The sequence below is a fragment of the Spea bombifrons genome, chromosome 12 (genome assembly GCF_027358695.1).
Source record: "Spea bombifrons isolate aSpeBom1 chromosome 12, aSpeBom1.2.pri, whole genome shotgun sequence".
NCBI lineage: Eukaryota > Metazoa > Chordata > Amphibia > Anura > Pelobatidae > Spea > Spea bombifrons.
Window position 1 is genome coordinate 3,874,736 of NC_071098.1, and position 18,711 is coordinate 3,893,446.

General features: G+C 40.9%; 1 protein-coding gene across 1 annotated transcript; it reads right to left on the reverse strand.

Annotated features, from left to right (window-relative positions):
* Positions 1-6,041: 6,041 nt before the first annotated feature.
* UBE2J2 (ubiquitin conjugating enzyme E2 J2) lies at positions 6,042-12,980 on the reverse strand. The gene is made up of 7 exons (XM_053452083.1): positions 12,892-12,980; positions 11,620-11,750; positions 8,872-8,912; positions 8,177-8,279; positions 7,508-7,646; positions 6,938-7,018; positions 6,042-6,650 (listed from the first exon to the last, which is right to left on the reverse strand). Exons 2-7 carry the CDS (start codon positions 11,748-11,750, stop codon positions 6,366-6,368), a joined length of 780 nt encoding a protein of 259 aa, XP_053308058.1. The 5' UTR covers positions 12,892-12,980; the 3' UTR covers positions 6,042-6,365.
* Between the last annotated feature and the right edge of the window lie 5,731 nt (positions 12,981-18,711).

The window sequence follows — 18,711 nt, forward strand, 5'->3', positions numbered from 1 at the left end:
GCACCTGCAACAATTCCGTTCTTCAACGAGGTCACAGAGATCACAGAAATCACTTTTTAAAAGTATAGAATGTTCAGATGATCCCGAAGATTCCAAAAAAGAACGCGAAGCAAAGTCTTATAATCCGCTCGGATGTAATGTTTTGAATTAAATGACTTCACGTGCCGTCATTTCATTCATGTCTGGTGATATTTGTTTCTTTTTGTTCCGGTTTATTCTTCCTTTCCCTGAAGTCTCTCCTGCTGTTGCTTTCCACGCTGCTTCTTTTCTCCAAATATATACTTTGCTGTAACAGCCCTTAGTAAGTCGTCTTGGGAAAGGAGGGGCCTCTTTTTGCTCATCTGTCAAACCTCTTTTTTTTTTTTTTAACAGACCCATTAAGGAAGAATTGATAAGCAGATCAGCCCTCCCCGTAGAGATGTTAATCGCTTTTAATGACCCGTAAGCCCCTTTATATTTTCTTTCTTCCAAAACCTAAGGGAAGTAACGTGATATGAAAAAGACAAGTAAAAAAAACAAAACTCATCTGTAATCACAGGATTAAAACTTTTTGAAACTATATATACGGGAGGGTTCAAAAGTTTGGGGTCACATGGAATGGATCAGAAATCCAGCGCAGACGGGGTTAAGGTTGTAAATTACTATGTAGATTTTTAATTGAATATCTTCATAGGCGTACAGAGGCCCTTTATCACTCCCATCACTCCCATCACAACGTTATCACTCCCATCACTCCTATGTTCCAATGGCCCTTTATCACTCCCATCACTCCTGTGTTCCAATGGCCCTTTATCACTCCCATCACTCTTGTGTTCCAATGGCCCTTTATCACTCCCATCACTCTTGTGTTCCAATGGCCCTTTATCACTCCCATCACTCCTGTGTTCCAATGGCCCTTTATCACTCCCATCACTCCTGTGTTCCAGTGTTTAAAAGGTTAATTGGTCGTTAGAAAACCCTTTTGTAATTATGTTTTGATTGACGTTATCGGTTACGACTCCTGTTACTTATTTGGAATTCTCTGATCTAAACAAAAAATGTAAGAAGGAATTATCTTATTATGAACAGATTATTTCATTGTGAATATTGTGATGTTAATTTTCTTTATTTTTGCAGCAGAAATGGTTCCTCTGTGGCAGAAAATGCCAGGTTATCCCCTTTAACCCCGTACAACCCACACATTATGACTAGAAGGGAGCAAAAAGCATAATTTCTTCCACAGTGAATATAGAAACAGAATTTCACAGTAGATAAGAAACATTTGGCCCACATGCCTATCCCATACACGTTTATATTCCCTCGCTGTATTACCCTCTACCACTTCTGCCGGGAAGCTGTTCCACTTATCTACAACCCTCTCAGCAAAGGAAAAGAAGGCGCAAGAAATTATTTTTCTCCAATAAAACTGTAAATTTTATATATTCCATAAAAAAAGTTGATTACTAAAAAACGCTTGTAAATCTATTCTGCCTTCAAACAGAAACGTGATCGCAGAAGCCAAGCGTAATCCAGACAACGCTGATAAATGGGGCGACTTATTATTATTAGTAGTAGTATTATTAGGACTGATAGTGTCAACATAATATTATTATTTATTGTTTTTATATAGCGCCATCATATTCCGTAGCGCTGTACAATGGGTACACAGGACACATCAAGCAGTATATTTCATAATAATTTGACTTACAGAACAACAGGTAAGGAGGGCCCGGCTCACAGGAGCTTACAATCTATTACAATAATAATAATAATAATAATAAATCATTTCATTTTTTTCCCCTTAAATATTTCATTTCACACATTTTCCTCTTTCCTCCAAATCATTTTTCCCCATTATTCTCATCCCAGATGCCATAATATAATATTTGTTAATAACTTCCGTGTTCTATCATCAGTATCTCTCTCCGGTGTCGTCATCGTGAGATTCCTTTCCACTACATCACTCCGGTCATCCTCCATATCATCATACTCTCCTCTGCCTATGACATCATGATATTAACACTCTGCCTGCCCGTCCATATCCGTTCTTCTTGATCTTTACAGTGTTTGTCACCGCTTCTTACAATATGAGGTTTTTTTTCCCAACGGCTGGACTCAAGATAATCATTTATGGGGAGAAAAATCACCAAGGGGCATCTCTTCACCTCTTCAATGGAAAAGAGGAAAGCCTTCCGGGGTCTCCTCACCCTCAGAACCCAGAACCCCACAGATATTAAACTTACAAAGTTTTAGCCCATGATGGGTAAGCGGTGAAAATATTACCGTATTTTTTAAAAACATTATTCTTTTCTCTTTCTCTGCTTTATTCTGCTCCTGCAGTTTGCGTCTTGCCAACTTCCCTCACCGGCGGAACGCCACGCTGGCCGATTGCGATGACTCCGGAACCCAATGAACTTGGAACGTCTCGCCCGGCACATCAGGCGGCCTGCCTGCTACTGTTATCTTAGCATATCATAAATCTCACATTTCCTGATTTTCATTGTTAAGTCCAGGTTAAAAACTGTGCATTTTGTCCTTTTTTGGATTTATTTTATAAAAATGTTAAATATAATCTCTCTGTTCCATAAAATGCTATTTCTTTTAAAGAGATGTAATAAGAGGAACGCCACGCGGTATGAACCCAGCAGCGCCTCCGCGCTCCAAGGATCCCGTTAAACCCTCTCTAGAAATTCCGGCCCCAGAGAAAAACCTCTTTCTCCGAAAAAAAAAAACAGGTCTTGTCAAAGATGGATCTTACGACAGTCCAGGAACTGTCTCCTCGTAAATCTTGGCTGGAGACAACGCTTGATGGAAAGATATCGGGTTTAGGAGTCCTCGGCTCACATCCCTGGACAGACTCAAAGAGTTAAGGAGCCCGCGTTGGGATCCCCTCCATCTCTCCCCACCTCCCTCTCTTCCTCGCATTCCATTAAAAGTATGTGCCTTTATTTGTTAATAATATTTAACCTTCTTTGGCGCCTGCTGCCACTTCAGCCCCCCTTCTAGGTTAGTTGTAGACAAGCCCCGAATTTGTTAAAAGTACGGTTGATGACACATAAATAGGACAATCTGTCAGACGGCAGCTAAACAGTCCTGACAGATCCGCAGTCCATGGCAAAGACTGACATTCTTATAGCTCGGGCTTTCTGTCTCCTCTCGCCTTCCTTCGCAGCGCATGTGAATGTGCGTGTGCGGCTGGATACGCCGAATCGGGATTCTTATTCTTTATATCTAACTTAATGACGGGAAGGACGGTTATGCCTGGGATCCCACGTTAAAGAAGTGATTCCGATACAAAGTAACGGAACGCTTTCACCGAAATAGAAGGAAGCTCGCGGGTTCTTTTAGTTCAATTTCTCTATTTTAAAGCAGATGGAAGTTGCTATTAAATTCTTAACATATGATCATTTTTTGGGTCAAGTTTCCTGACTTTTAGCCCCTTCCTTATCTAGTGTTATTGTGTTTAAAGCGCGTGTAATTGTGTTAAAGGCTTCCGCTTTGTTATTATGAGCGGTGAATTTTTAATAGTCGGTTTAGAACACAAAAATCTTCTCTGTGATACCGCAGTCATATGGTCTCATATTACTCATCGATTCATATAGCACCACCATATTCGGCGGCGCTGCACAATGGACATACAGGACACAACGAGGGCATCACAGAACAATTTCGACTTACAGAACCATAGTTTAGGATCATTCTATCATAAGACCTTGATCCATCGAATACGCTGACAGTTATTATTGTTACTATCTGTTCCTGCCAGCACGCATTAAGCCTTTTCTGCTTACGAATATTGGACGTCCCGTTACTTTAATACAGCGCTGCGTGATAACGTGTCACCCGCACCGGCCTCTAGCATGGATTAATCGTACTTTGTGCAGCGCCACAGATATAAACTATTTACAGTTACTGAGCTCTGTGAAGAACACAATTGCTAAAAATAAAACTTTAATCAAATTAATTGGGAATTCTCTTTTTTTTCCTCCTAAAGACCTCTTTTGCGCTGATTTATTTCTCTGGTGTTCTAGCGCCACCCAGTGGACAGAAAGCAGAGTACAAGCTGAATAAAATTCTATAATTTTGTTTCATAATAAAGTATAGGCGCGCCATGAATGTGCGGCTTGGTCATATTATAAAACATAGCGGTAAACTGAGATAATGTACGTCCTAGGTATGAACGTGATATAAAATCAACCCTTACCTTAAACTTAAAACACAGGAATTCCATGCAATCTCTGGGATAAAAAAACAGGTACTTACATAAGGGAGAAGCTGCAGCTACAGAGCTGAAGCAGCCCTCATCTGCGGTCCAAAGATGATCACCACCGATTAGCTTGAAGCAGCCAATTAGTGGCAGGCTAGGGCTCCTATTGAAGCTAATGGGAGCCCTTATTGCACATGCACAAGTAGTGACGTTAGCAAAGCTACTGCTCTGCTGGAGCCGACTGGGAGTAAATGTCACATTTTAGGGTACGTTTGTCTGAAACAGGGGATGGGGAGAGGGGCAAATGCACACGGGGAGTTTTTTTTCTCTTTTCCATTTAAATTTTTGGTAATATCCGTTGCAGCCGCCAGTCCTTCTGGTCCATCCGCTACGTAAAGTGGTTTAGAAACAACGTTCAAGGAACTCGATCTTGTCCATCGAAGCTTTAATAAATATTTACCAGCGGGATCCTGCGCATGGGAGAATAGCAATAAGAAAAGCAGATGACGTGTTAGAGGAGAGAGCGTAGGGGCTGAAATCACTCTGATGAGTGAGCTTGATACATCGCAGTCCGGTCTATTACTTCGTTACCCTGCGCAGGTTCATTCTCACCCATGATTCTGAGGATTTTTTGCAAAATAATAAAATTGTTAATTTTACAACCAGCTTGAGGCTTCAGTCATCATTGAGTTTTGAGTTTACCGAAAAAGTGTTTCATCACAATGGTGGGATTTACACACAGCCTATACTGTCTAAAGCACTCCCCCCGCAGCCCACCTCCTCTGGCTCCATGCACTCAGCTGTCCGAGCAACGGCCCCCCAACCCTGCCTGTAGGTCTGTTTCACCTTGACGGGAGCGCAACGGCTGCACAGAACAGGGGGATTCGGGGAAATTATTTCAGCCCCGGGCCGGGCGCCACCATGAAACGGAGAGATAAAGGAAATGAAGACAAGAGGCTGGCGAATGACACTGCGTGAGTGCATGCGAGTGTTCGGTTGTGTGAGTGCACTTCTATAAGCGTGAGTGCTGAGAGGTACATGCCGTTCGAGTGTCTGCAAATAACGCGAATGGTTTGAGATTTATGCCAGACTGAAAACGCGGCGTATTTATAAATTACACAACTAAACATGAATAGCAATTACATTTAAAAACGTGCAGTCGCTCCGCGTCCGATATTTCGGAGTAAAACACGTTACCCAGCCTCCCTTAGGTCTGATAGATTAGCAGATACGTTCCAGCCGGTATCCGCACCTCGTCATCCAAGCGAAAAGCATCAGCCATGTAACGGCAAGAGCAACCACGGCACATTCGGCCCCCAACGTCTAAAGACGGAAAGACCAACCGCAGCACATTCCGGCCCCCGAGCGTCTAAAGACAAGCGTCAGGACCTTTGTTGCAGCGATCTCATCCGATAACAAATCTTCTGCGTTTCTAGGTCATCTCAACACGGTTTGTCGCACGTTCCAAGTCACCATAATAGTTTAATATCCAATTTTATTAGGATATAAATTAAGTGAGATATATATATATAGTGATGCCACCTTCGCTATCATACCTAAAACTTACATCTCGTCTTAAAAAGAAACACACAAAACACATGTACATTATTAAATAGGATTTATAATCACTGAACGGGCTGCCGTAAAACGGGGCTCTGCTTTGTGGCCGGTAAAGAGAGGTAACACGAGCAGAGGTTTCATGTTCACGGAGCAGCTGCCTCCTCCTCGATCGTCGTCTCAAAGCAGGCGGTGGAACCCGGACCGACTCCAACTTCCCCTTCTGTGTTCTTGGAAATCCGATCGACAGACTCTGCCGCCGTCAGCTGTGGTTTTTGTATAAGATCGAGGGTTTTGCTTCTTTTTTTTTTATATACTAAAGTAGATGGTAGACATCTGGCAGCCACTGAGAACAACAAAAGAGAACGCGGTAAACCCAGAACGGGTCTCTGTTATATTGTTTGCCGCCACGAAACAACCCGCGACCGATCGTCTCCTGTTCTAAAAAACGATAAACCCATGAGCCAACTGACAGTTCACCTGCACGAGAGTAGCACAAATAGTAACAACCAGTACACGGCGCTGAATGAGTCCAGTGTCTCCTAGCGGTTCCATTATTATTCCCGATTAGCGCTGTTTTGGTCTCTGATTCTCGGGGTGGGGGGGGGGTCCAGATGACGTTTCATTCTTGAGCTATGCTTCTCAGTACATACTTCACTGTGTAGGCAAAGGCTGCAAACCCTACTATAACGAAGACGTTGGCCAACGCTCCCCCCAAAAGTCCGTGGTTACGGTTCGGCTGCTGCAGGCCGGGGTGATTGGCGGCTGCTAACGGCACGTGACCGTTTAGCAGGGCGCCGCCGTTCTGGCCGAGGTGAGCGTCTGTGTCCGGCACCACATCGGGGAGAGGGAGAGTCGGAGGCCGGGAGCTGAGCTCTTCCTGCGCTCGCTGTTTCTGTTTGATTTCCTGGAAATGGGAAAAAATTGTAGAGGAAGATTAAATATATACTTTAAATAATATTTTAAACAGAATAAAAGTGGTTTTAAGATAGGTTTTATTTTTGTTACAATAAAAAAATACCAAAACGTGAATAAACGTTATTTTCCGGTTAGAACAGGAAGTTACGACGGCTGCTCCCATCGTATACACAGAAGGTGGGTTTGTAATATGTAATTATTCTACGCGTTATTAGGCTTTTTATCAATGTTAAGGCTAACAAAAAAAAAAGTTTGCAGATCGGAAAGTATTCTTACCTCTACTACCTCTGGAAACAGCTCGCAGAACACCTTATCCTTCAGGTTAAACGCTAAACTTTGTGCTGCCAGCTGACGTTTCTGTGATGGGTAAAAATAATAATAATGATAAGAAAGACAAACATTTTAAAAATGACTTTTTTTTCCCCCAGACGTCCAATGATAAGCCACACATTGCTAACCAAAGTAAGTGGACCCAGACAAAAAAAACCTTAACTTATAGTTTTAACCTACAGAACATATAGTCCTATTACTCATTAATAGCAAGATTAATTTATTGCACAATTAAACGGCTTGATTAAGGGAGTCTGATTTAAATAGGGTATGAAGACACGACGATCTCAGCCACCAAGAATTGAAGTAGTCTCTATGAACCAAGCTTCCCTTTTCCCCAAATAAATTATCACCATAAAAACAGACGTTCTTTACAAATCACTCACTACAACGCTAGATTCCTGGGTTCTCTCAACGTTCTAATTTCCTTTACGGTGTGTTCTTCACACGCATGCACTCTGGACACACGCGTATAACGTGTAACATATAATGTATATAGCTTGCATTGACACTTACTGTAAAGTCTGAGGTTTCTATACTGCCCAGTGTTGGTCCTTTTTCCACCATAAAACTAAGAAGACCTGTTAGTATCGTAGAGACAGACCACGCTGGGTTCCATGTGTCTGGGTGGAAGTCTGTGATGGAGAGGCAGAGGCTGTATTTGAGGAGGGAAAAATAAATTAGATTTCCTGTGTTTTTTTTCTTCAATAAAATGTAATTGTATACTTTGAAATCTACAATTTGGGGCAGACTCACTAAGAATTGGATATCTCAATGTTATTGTATGAGGTCTCAACTAAATCTGAGGTCTGCAGACTAATGAACCCTCCGCTATTACGTTCAAAAACGACACTTTCTAACACTAAAGCTTGTACTTCTGGTACAGTGGATGAAAAGTTCAGTAACCAGGAGCTTGCCGGCTCTAGCTAATGATATGGGGTCTCATCTAGTAATGAAAAAGGTAATTAGTGAAAAGACTAACGAAACATAAACCCAGTCCCTAAATACAGTCCACCGGCACCGATGGCCACCTGAACACTAGCGGCATCCCAGCGCTTCCCTACTACGTCTTTTAGTAAGTAGAAAGTATTGTAAACAGACAGGTAATGTAATGTAGAACCCGCCGAATGAGTATTTGAAAAGGTACAGTTAGCAGCACAAAAACCCCTTCGCTGGACTCCATACCGTGTGTTACACTTGAACCGTCCGTTAGGGGTGATCATATAAATACTGGGCGGCTTGAAGGGGAATTCTCTGGGAAATATGAGTTTTCCGTGATAATAACCACCTAGAAAGCAAAAACAAATCAGAACGTTTACCCGTCATAAAACACTAATATATATTACATACATATACATATATATATATATATATATATATATATATATATATATATATATATATATATATACACACACAGACATATATACATATATACATATATATATATATATATATATACACACACACACACACAGTATAATTCACATCGCAGCTCTCAGATACACACGTCAGATAAGAAATAAATGTTATTTAGATTGTAATCTTTTCTTCAGCGTCACCGCTAATACCCCCTGCACCCTCTGTTTTATATACTCATGGCATCCTGTATAATTCACAATATCATGTGTATGGCACCGAGTATACCTGCTGGTGCTACATAAATATATAGGTGTAAAAATGTTTTTTTGTTTTTTTTTTAAATCACTGTAAAGCAACCGACTTCACCTTTGGACTGGACTACAACTCCGGTGATCCGCGGTGCGGCAGAGGAGTTGTAGTCCGTAGGGCTGATGCGTCGATAGCCCTTCACATGCGTTTAAAATGTACAGGACTTACAGTTTGAAGGAGGAGGAAGCCGGTTGAGATCAGCAGCTTACCTTCATAAGGGGTCATCTCGGGCCCTCGGACCACGTAATGCCTAAAATACATTAAAAACAAAATAATAAATAAATAGTTTTCTGATGTCAGCAACAAAATTACTCAATGCACTGCCCATTCACAAGGAAAACAGAGCCAATATTTTTTATTTTATTTATTGTTATATTCACTGGCGGTCTGTAACGCGTGTTCAGGGGTGGCGTAGTTTTGCTCGGTCTATAAGAACGAATCGATTGCTTCAAGAAACCGGCCTCTATTTCCTCAAGAAGTCATTGAGTAATAAAGAAACCGACGAACCAGACATTTAACGTGAACTAAATGAATTCGCTGTATAGTGACCCAGCCAGTCCTTATTATTTACAGACAAACTACGACCGACTTCTATTCGTTTTCATTAAATTATTTTTCTTTTCTTATTATTATCTTTTTTCTTTTCTTTCTACAATCATTGCACTTTAATAGCCGACGAAACAAACAGCTCCGTAACACAAAAATATGAACTATTTAAGGGAAATACATTCAAACACGGCGGCTTCCGACAACGCAACGCGGCTGCCTTCTCGACGTGCGACTTAAAGACAGAAAATGAGAGAAAAAACTCAATGTTTGCATCTTTAAGACAAGATTTACATTCTGCCAGAGGCCGTGTGTCTTGTTTTATTAATATTTAAATGGGTGGCTGGAAGCCCAGCGCTAAACAAAACGTTTATCATCGTGAACGTTATATTAAGATATTGGGCAAAATCTGGATTTTATGAACCTAATTAAATGAACAAAGATTTGAACGGCAAACAGAGGCCTAGAGGAATAACGTGACGATCGCACGGCCAGAGGGGACTTTGTCATAAAAGAAAAAAATAGAAGGCGGTTAAATGCCAAAAGTATATTTAAAGTAATAATTCCGCTTAAAAGCCCCCATCAGAGGCATAACTATAGGGATTTCGTCACTCTATATGGCCATGTATTGCTTCACCCCCCAGGACGTCAAAGTTCCGCCGAGCCCTACGTTTTTATTGCTTCCCAAGGAGCTGGATCAGTGGGACTGCACCGCATTTTAACCCAAAAGAGACTCTCAAGCTATTTAAAGCCCTCTTGGGACACCATTAACCCCTTCATGCATTATTTTTAATGGGTCCAAGGACAACCCATTGTCCTTAGGGGGGTTAATGAGGCTCCTGTGTGGTAGGTGGGGTGCTCGACCCTAAGTTTAGGGCGGAATCCCCGATAGTTAAGCTGGGTGTGCGCTGATCTGGAACGTGCCCCTGAATCTGAATGTATACAGTTTTCAGGGTGCACTCCCCTTTCTGTATTAAAGGTATAAGTTAGCCATTACAGGGCATGCCTAGAAGTCCGATAACCTCGCGCGGCTGACATCATCGTCCGTAGATTATATATTCAAAACCCTCCGCCGACTGAGCTGAATACTCATCCAAGAAGCCCCATGTTTGGGAATCACGCCCCGTTCCATTATGTCTTATAATACGCTTTATAAAATTCTTCCTGCATACGGTCAACATTCACATTATTAATTATAAATTAATCCAATTTACGATGACATCCCTATAAGTCACGCATTCCCGTCCATGCGGAACATGCGCCGACCGCGCGCGCTCTCTCGCTCGAGTTCTGCTCGGCTGGTCTGAATGAGGTATAGTGACTGAACAAGAAAAACAAGACAGTTGTTCCCAAACATTGGGGCAAAGAGCAGACGCTGGCAGTTACTAGAGAAATAAATAAAAACTGGAAGAGACCGACAGCGGCCGGAGCCAGATCGGGGACGCTATGAATAGAGCAATGGGACGGCTTCTCGCCGCTGGGTAAACACGTCTTCCGCACACGGCCTTCTGCTTTGTTTGCTCCACGTGTGAGCTCCGTGCACGTGATGATCCGCTGCCCTTTATGCAGTAAAAGTGAGCGTTACAGGCGGCTGGAAACAATTAAGCAATAAAGTGTTGTTTTATAGTAAAAATAGACCAATAGAGAAAAAAACGTCCAGGGGGAATAATCTTCACCATCTGTCCCGTTACAACATAAAAGTACACGGAGCACAGAGGTGGCACACGGGACATTATTACAAGACAGTCCGACACGTATGGTAGATAAGGGCCTGTAACCCTCTGCACTGATATCGGCCCCATTCGGCCCCCATCTAGTCTCCTGTTTCTCCTGCTGTAAAGACTCAAACCTTAATCAGTCGTTGGTCTCGTCTTAGATTCAGGAGCCGTATGCCTATCCCATGCATGTTTAATTCTGGGGGAGCCAGGGGTAAACGCGTTGGGAATGACTGCATGTCAGCGATTCCGGGATTTATTCACTAAACAGCGAGTTATTGGATGAGATGCAGGAAGCTGAAGCATGCCGAGTTTGCACCTTCCTAATGCGGAGTAAAAGCTGAGACTCAAAGTGTTTCAGCTCAATTACAGACGCCATTTATTTCTGATTAATGCACAAACCTCACCAAAGAACGCGGCTTCAGAAGGAAAAAGGAGAATTTTAGTCCGTTCGTACGATTCATATTCATGGCCTCATTTAACTCGTAGTGTGGAGAGTAACACCGGGTCAAACAGAGAGGAACACGGGAAGAGAAAAACACCGGAACGGAATAAATGTGGATTCAGATAAGGAACGCAGACAGATAGATAGAGACACGCAGCTCTGGTATGAGTGAGTCACGGGACTGTTGTCATGTACCAGCCTGTGGACACAGGACTGTTGGCTCGTACCGTCCCGCGGGCACGGACACTCACCATTCCAGGATGTTGGAAGGCAGCGGCTCCGCGCAGATGTAAGGCACCGGGTCTTTCTTGATCCGCAGGTAGTCCTGCTTCAGCCTCTGCGTTGCCGTCGTCGGAGCTCTCTTACTGCTGTTGCCGCTCATCTGAAATAGAAAATGAAATCGTAAACCAAAGTCTTCCTGACACTCGTGCGGTTTAACGACCGATTAGATCGCAAGCTCCAGTGTCGTAAAGCGAGATGGCTTATTTATTGGTTTATATAGCACCATCATATTCTGTAGCGATGTACAATGGGTAAACAGGACATAATAATTAGCCTTACAGAACCAACAGGTGAGGAGGGCCCGGCGGACGGTACCGTGTGCTTGCCGAGGGGTATTCAGTAGCTCACATAAAGCTAAAGGGGACAGTTTAATGTCTCGGACCCCCCGTTATAGAAAAATGCATATTAAAGTATATCATGTGCAGAGAGATGCGTTAAGCCAGACGCATTTCCTGCGAGGAAAGACCCCTGGTTTATTAATAAGGGCCACCTTTATTCCCTCTTACTTGGAGGTCTGTCAGCAGATGGCCTAATGAAATATACATTGTCAGGGCGGTGGAGAAACATTCGGGGGCTTGCGTTTTCCTGGATTCTCAGTGCACTTTGCTGTCAGATTATTACGCCAGGCATCTGACTGCTCGCTTTTAAATGTGTCTTAGAAGACGCCCAGACTGTGGGCGAGGAATCAGGACAGAGGGTGGAATAGTAATTATCTTCCCGGTGACAGGTTGTGTGTGTGGATAACCGGTTAGCGAGCGCAGCCCTAAAACAATAAAAGCTCGAGCGATAAACGTGAGATATATTCACACAATCACAGAGTAAACGTCTTGGAAACCCCAGGAGTCGCTTCTAGAACCGGGTTTGCGATCAGGAACCCTGTTCTAGATCTGCTGTCAAACTATATCACCTGACCATTAACCCATTCCGCCCTGGCCGGGTTACACAGGAAGCAGTGGACGTGAATACACTTCCTGAAAACAGACACGTTTGAAGCTCCTGTCACAGAAGCCGCCCCTACGCTGGGGCTCCCCGGGGCCACCGGCTTCGTGGCACACGCTCCAGACTGGCATGTCACGGAAGCCAAGCCCCAGGCTCCATTGCCTGAATCCTGCGTGGGCCCAGCTCACCGGCCTCGGGCTCTCCTCCTTCCTCAGCATATTTCGGACATATTCAGCAGGGCAGCCGGTCCACCCCCGTACCCTCCGAGGACACAGCCTGCCACCTCCCGCCAGCCCCCTCACCTCTTAGCCCGGCTTAGGTCTGCCCTTCTTTCTCACTCCTCGCTTGCCTCTTCCTCCCCCGCTTCCAATATGGCCGCCCCGGACACCGCGACTTCCGCTTCCGGTTTCCTTGTGCTGAGGCACGAGAGGGGAAAGCGTCAGTTACCATGGAAGCTACGGATTGCTGTGGGGCACAAACTGCCTCTGCTGTAATTAATCTACATTATCATCAAGTCTTTTGATGTTTGAGCGTCCGGAGTGAGGTCACAGCTCCCTGAAATGGTCCTCATTCACCGTGCTGATTACAGTCATTAAAGTGACTCCGAAGTGTGACTTTATTAAGTGTTCTCCATTACAGTTTTATGTCACTAGCTGTAGGCTTGACCCTTTTTTAAGTAAAGCGGGTAGGCGAGGCGACACACAGATCAGGTTGCTTAGTAATATATACGGTACAGAATATATACGGTGCGTTCACTCCTTGCCCGGCGTAGACGTGCACACGTTGTGCTTTGTAGATCATTTTGAGATACGGGGGTAGGTTTGGGCAGCTAATGTCACATAATCCCGTTCCACCGGGAGAGGAGACATCCTAAAGCGTACGTTATAACAGGTCTTTTCCTGTGTTAAACCAATAAAAACCAGAGATGGGCCCGGGGTTACTGGTCTCTAAGTGTAGGACTTTTTTTGGCAACCCACCTACCCCCATAACTAAAACTCAATCTCACGCAAAATCGCTCTTACACCGTATACACACACTGTTACACCATACATTAACACGCATGCTGCAAAACATACACTTACATCCACACACACTAACATACAATAACATACCATACTAACATACTTACACACACTAACAAACAGTAACATACCATACTAACATACACACACTAACATACAGTAACACAGCATACTAACATACTTACACACACCAACATACAATAACACACAATACTAACATACTTACACACACTAACATACAGTAACACAGCATACTAACATACTTACACACACTAACAAACAGTAACACAGCATACTAACATACTTATACACACTAACATACAATAACATACCATACTAACATACTTACACACACTAACATACAATAACATACCATACTAACATACTTACACACACTAACAAACAGTAACACAGCATACTAACATACTTACACACACTAACATACAGGAAGACAGCATACTAACATACTTATACACACTAACATACAATAACACACCATACTAACATACTTACACACACTAACATACAGTAACACAGCATACTAACATACTTATACACACTAACATACAATAACATACCATACTAACACACTTACACACACTAACATACAATAACATACCATACTAACATACTTACACACTAACATACAGTAACACAGCATACTAACATACTTATACACACTAACATACAATAACACAGCATACTAACATACTTATACACACTAACATACAATAACATACCATGCTAACATACTTACACACACTAACATACAATAACATACCATACTAACATACTTACACACACTAACATACAATAACACACCATACTAACATACTTATACACACTAACATACAATAACACACCATACTAACATACAATAGCATAGCAAAATTAAGTCAAATTAAGTAAATAAAATAATTTTTAAGTAAAACGCGTATAATATGTATTTAGTGGGTCAGTGAGTGGAAAACACAAAAAATTACAACCATTTTTAATGTGTCTAGATTTGAACCGTTCGTTAGGGGTGATCAAAAAAAAATCCTCCTCGGTGTGAAATATCCCAGTCTTTATATTTCTGTTCTCTAAAAAAAAGGTTTAATCTGAATGCTTGGATTAAATAATAAAAGGAGACCAAGCGTAGACAAAAGTGGCTCATTTTTTAATTTTTTTGGGGTGTGTGAAGGGGTTAATCGCATTGCTCCCTGTTTTTCTCTTTCAGGTATTATTGAGAAAGATTTATTGAGAAAGGTTGCGCCTCAAACCACAACGGGCCGGTTTGGAATCCAGACGGAGGATTCCTTTATGACATCAAGAACATCGCCACATAAAAAAAGCTTCGACAAATATCATAAAGTAGGCTGAACGTGACAAGAAAAGTTGCTTGTGCTTTTTAAATGGTTGCAGGTACATGCGTTTAAGCGTCGCCACGGAAACAGAGCGCTTTGCGGGAAACATTCTGCCTGCAATCAAAAATATTTTTTAAAAATGGCGACGGATTTATTTCTACGATCCTACGGCTGGAACACAAAGGGATTCTTTGAAAAGAATGACTAATAAACCAAAATATCCTTTATAGATAACAGGAATGCAAATATTTAGCTTTAATTGCTAGTAATATATTTATTCCGTTGTAGTCCCATAAACCTTTTCACGCCTTACCTACATCAGAATCAGTTAAAGGTTTACATCTGTACAGCGCTGCGGAATATGATGGCGCTATATAAGTCGAATAAGGCTGCTATGTTCCTCGAGCCGTTCCAGTAAGACGCTCTTTCCGAGAGGCTCATGTTTTCAGGAGCATCTGAGAGTCTGAGAAAGCAGCGGGCGCGTTTGAATTTGCACGCTGCTTTCTCGATGTGACCCCATGGAAGACAGATTTCCTTCTCATACCCCATCTTAGAGCGAAGTTTAATCTTCATCAGGCAGACTGAATGAGTTATTAATCACAAATTCCGGAGAAATATGGATTTGCATATGACATCTTTATATATCGCAATACTTCAGTAAGCTCTTCTTCGTAGGAATGCTTAATGACGTGTGTGATAATTACTCATATTCGTATGAGCCAATATGTAAGCGCTGTTTTATTATTTTAGTAAATATGTGGACTTAGCGTGTGTAGGCGTGTGTAGGCGTGTGTAGGTGGATTCAATGATAGTGTTGGCATCATACATAGAAACCTACAGCATGCCGGCCCCATTCTGTCCATCTAGTCGCCCGTTTATCCTGCTGTAAAGACTCAAACCTTAATCAGTCGTTGGTCTCGTCTTAGATTCAGGATCCGTATGTCTATCCCATGCATGTTTAATACCCTCACTGTATTACCCTCTACCACTTCTGCTGGGAGGCTGTTCTATTTAGCTACCAACATCTCATTAACATACTAGACCATTTCTGCATGCATCTGATCCTATTTACATGTTTAATGTATCGAGCAGTATATTAATCTGTTGAAATACAATGAAGGTTTGATGATATAAATGTATCAGTGATTGTGCGATATCACTAAAGGCAGTTTTGCCGGTGATGGTCGCTGAGTCTCACTGTTCTTTTGCACCAAGCAGATGAGGAATGCCTGTTTTGGCCAGGGCCGAGTCAATTGAAACATTACACGTCATGAGGGTCACTCAGGTGAGCATCAGTGAGCATCTTCTGCAAGAAGATCATAGCTGACCATGCGTAATGCCCAGTTAAACCAGTTAGTTATATATTACACAGGGCCAGTCTTTCTTGCAGGAGAAGCTCATTGGCGTTGGCCCTTCATAAGGCAAATCTATCATTTATCTATCTATCTATCTATCTATCTATCTATCTATCTATTCATCCATCTACATACACTATATGAACAAAAGTATTGGGACACCTGAATGTTACACCAACACAGACTTTGATGACATCACAATCTAGATACAAAGACATTATGATGACGCCTATGTTGGACAAGAAGGTCTGGCTCACAAACTCAGTTCCGGTTCATCCCAAAGGTGTTCGATGGGGTTGAGGTCAGGACTCTGTCTAATGTCTATGTATTTACAGTGTGATGTCATAAAAGTCCCTGTATAATGGTATAATGGCCAGGTGTCGGAATACTTTTGTCCATATAGTGTATCTATCTATCTATCTATCTATCTATCTATCTATCTCTATCTATCTATCTATCTATCTATCTATCTATCTATCTCTATCCATCTATCTATCTATCTCTATCTATCTATCTCTATCTATCTATCTATCTATCTATCTATCTATCTATCTATCTATCTATCTATCTATCTCTATCCATCTATCTATCTATCTCTATCTATCTATCTCTATCTATCTATCTATATCTATCTATCTATCTATCTATCTATCTATCTATCTATCTATCTATCATCTATCTATCTATCTATCTATCTATATCTATCTATCTATCTATATCTATCTATCTATCTATCTATCTATATCTATCTATCTATCTATATCTATCTATCTATCTATCTATCTATCTATCTATCTATCATCTATCTATCTTTCTATCATCTATCTATCTATCTATCTATCTATCTATCTATCTATCTATCTATCTATCTATCTATATCTATCTATCTATATCTATCTATCTATCTATCTATCTATCTATCTATCTATCTATCATCTATCTATCTTTCTATCATCTATCTATCTATCTATCTATCTATCTATCTATCTCTATCTATCTATATCTATATCTATCTATCTATCTATCTATCTATCTATCTATATCTATCTATCTATCTATCTATCTATCTATCTATCTATATCTATCTATCTATCTATCTATCTATCTATCTATCTAGGTCACATTACTAGAAACTGTCTCTACATGATATATGTGCAATGATGTAATTATGTTGCGCAAATAGCTTTAATTTTAAAATATTAGCATAGGAAACGCCGCATGCAAAGTATTATTGTTTTTTTTAATTATAAATCATTGATCCCAGTAGGAGATTCTAAATCCGCATTCTGCTTAACGTTGTTAAAAATCCTTATCGCTGGGATGTAATCGGTGCAAAAGTCACATCTTGGTTACACCTGTCAGCGGCGGGTCACCCTGTATATATATATATCTGTGCCTGCGGTCACACGCCGGAGTCACTTCCTCCGCTCTCTCAGTGCTTTCCAACCCGGCCGACTTTATAAAGGTGAATAATCGCAGCAGCCTGACATTCTGCAGCCTCTGCCGGAGGTAGGAGAACGTTACTCTGCCTTATCTGTTATCTATTTTATTACACAGATTCTGCTACGAGGATTCTTTGATTTTTTTACATATTTATAAAATGATTGTATTTTTTATTTCTAAGATATTAATATTTTGTATTTGTTTGATTTCTCTCAAAGCAAAAAAAAATCTTTATATTTAAAATTCTTAGTTTTTATTGTTTATTGTCATGTCTTCTATTCTAATATAATATGCCAATTTAGACCCAACGCCACAAGACACCTATTTTCATTTATTATTAAAAAAAATGCTTATATTGATCGTTATTGTCATAATAAAGAAAGATGTGAAAGTAACTTCATATTTAAAAATTATAGCATTTTTATGACAGTTTTATTAAGTGCCCTTTATTTTTACTAGACGTTCCTTATATCAGACTACCATGTATTTTATTCAAGACAAAGCTTAAAATACATTTTATTCATATAAAATAAATGTTCTCTTTTCTATTGGTTATATTATTATTATTATTTATTTATTTATTTTTATATCATTATTTTTTATTGTTACGATCTGTGATCTAATTTACTAATCTGGTTTGTAAATAAACCACCACTTACTGAAACACCTATTTTCATTGAATATGATCATTTTGCTGGTATTTATCACATTAGCGCTGCACAAATATATTTTTTTATTGTGATTAAAGGGGCAGCAGCAGCCTGAAATGTTAAAAGAAGGACTACACTTGTGCCACAGGTTAAGAACCCTTAAATATATAATTTTGATTAATATGCTTCATTGCAACTTAAAAGTTTATATAGAGGAGGGAAAAGAATGTCATCAAAGATGACTTTGTCATTACTTTTTTGGTACTTTTTTGGTAGGCGCTTTATTAATAATAATAATAATAATAA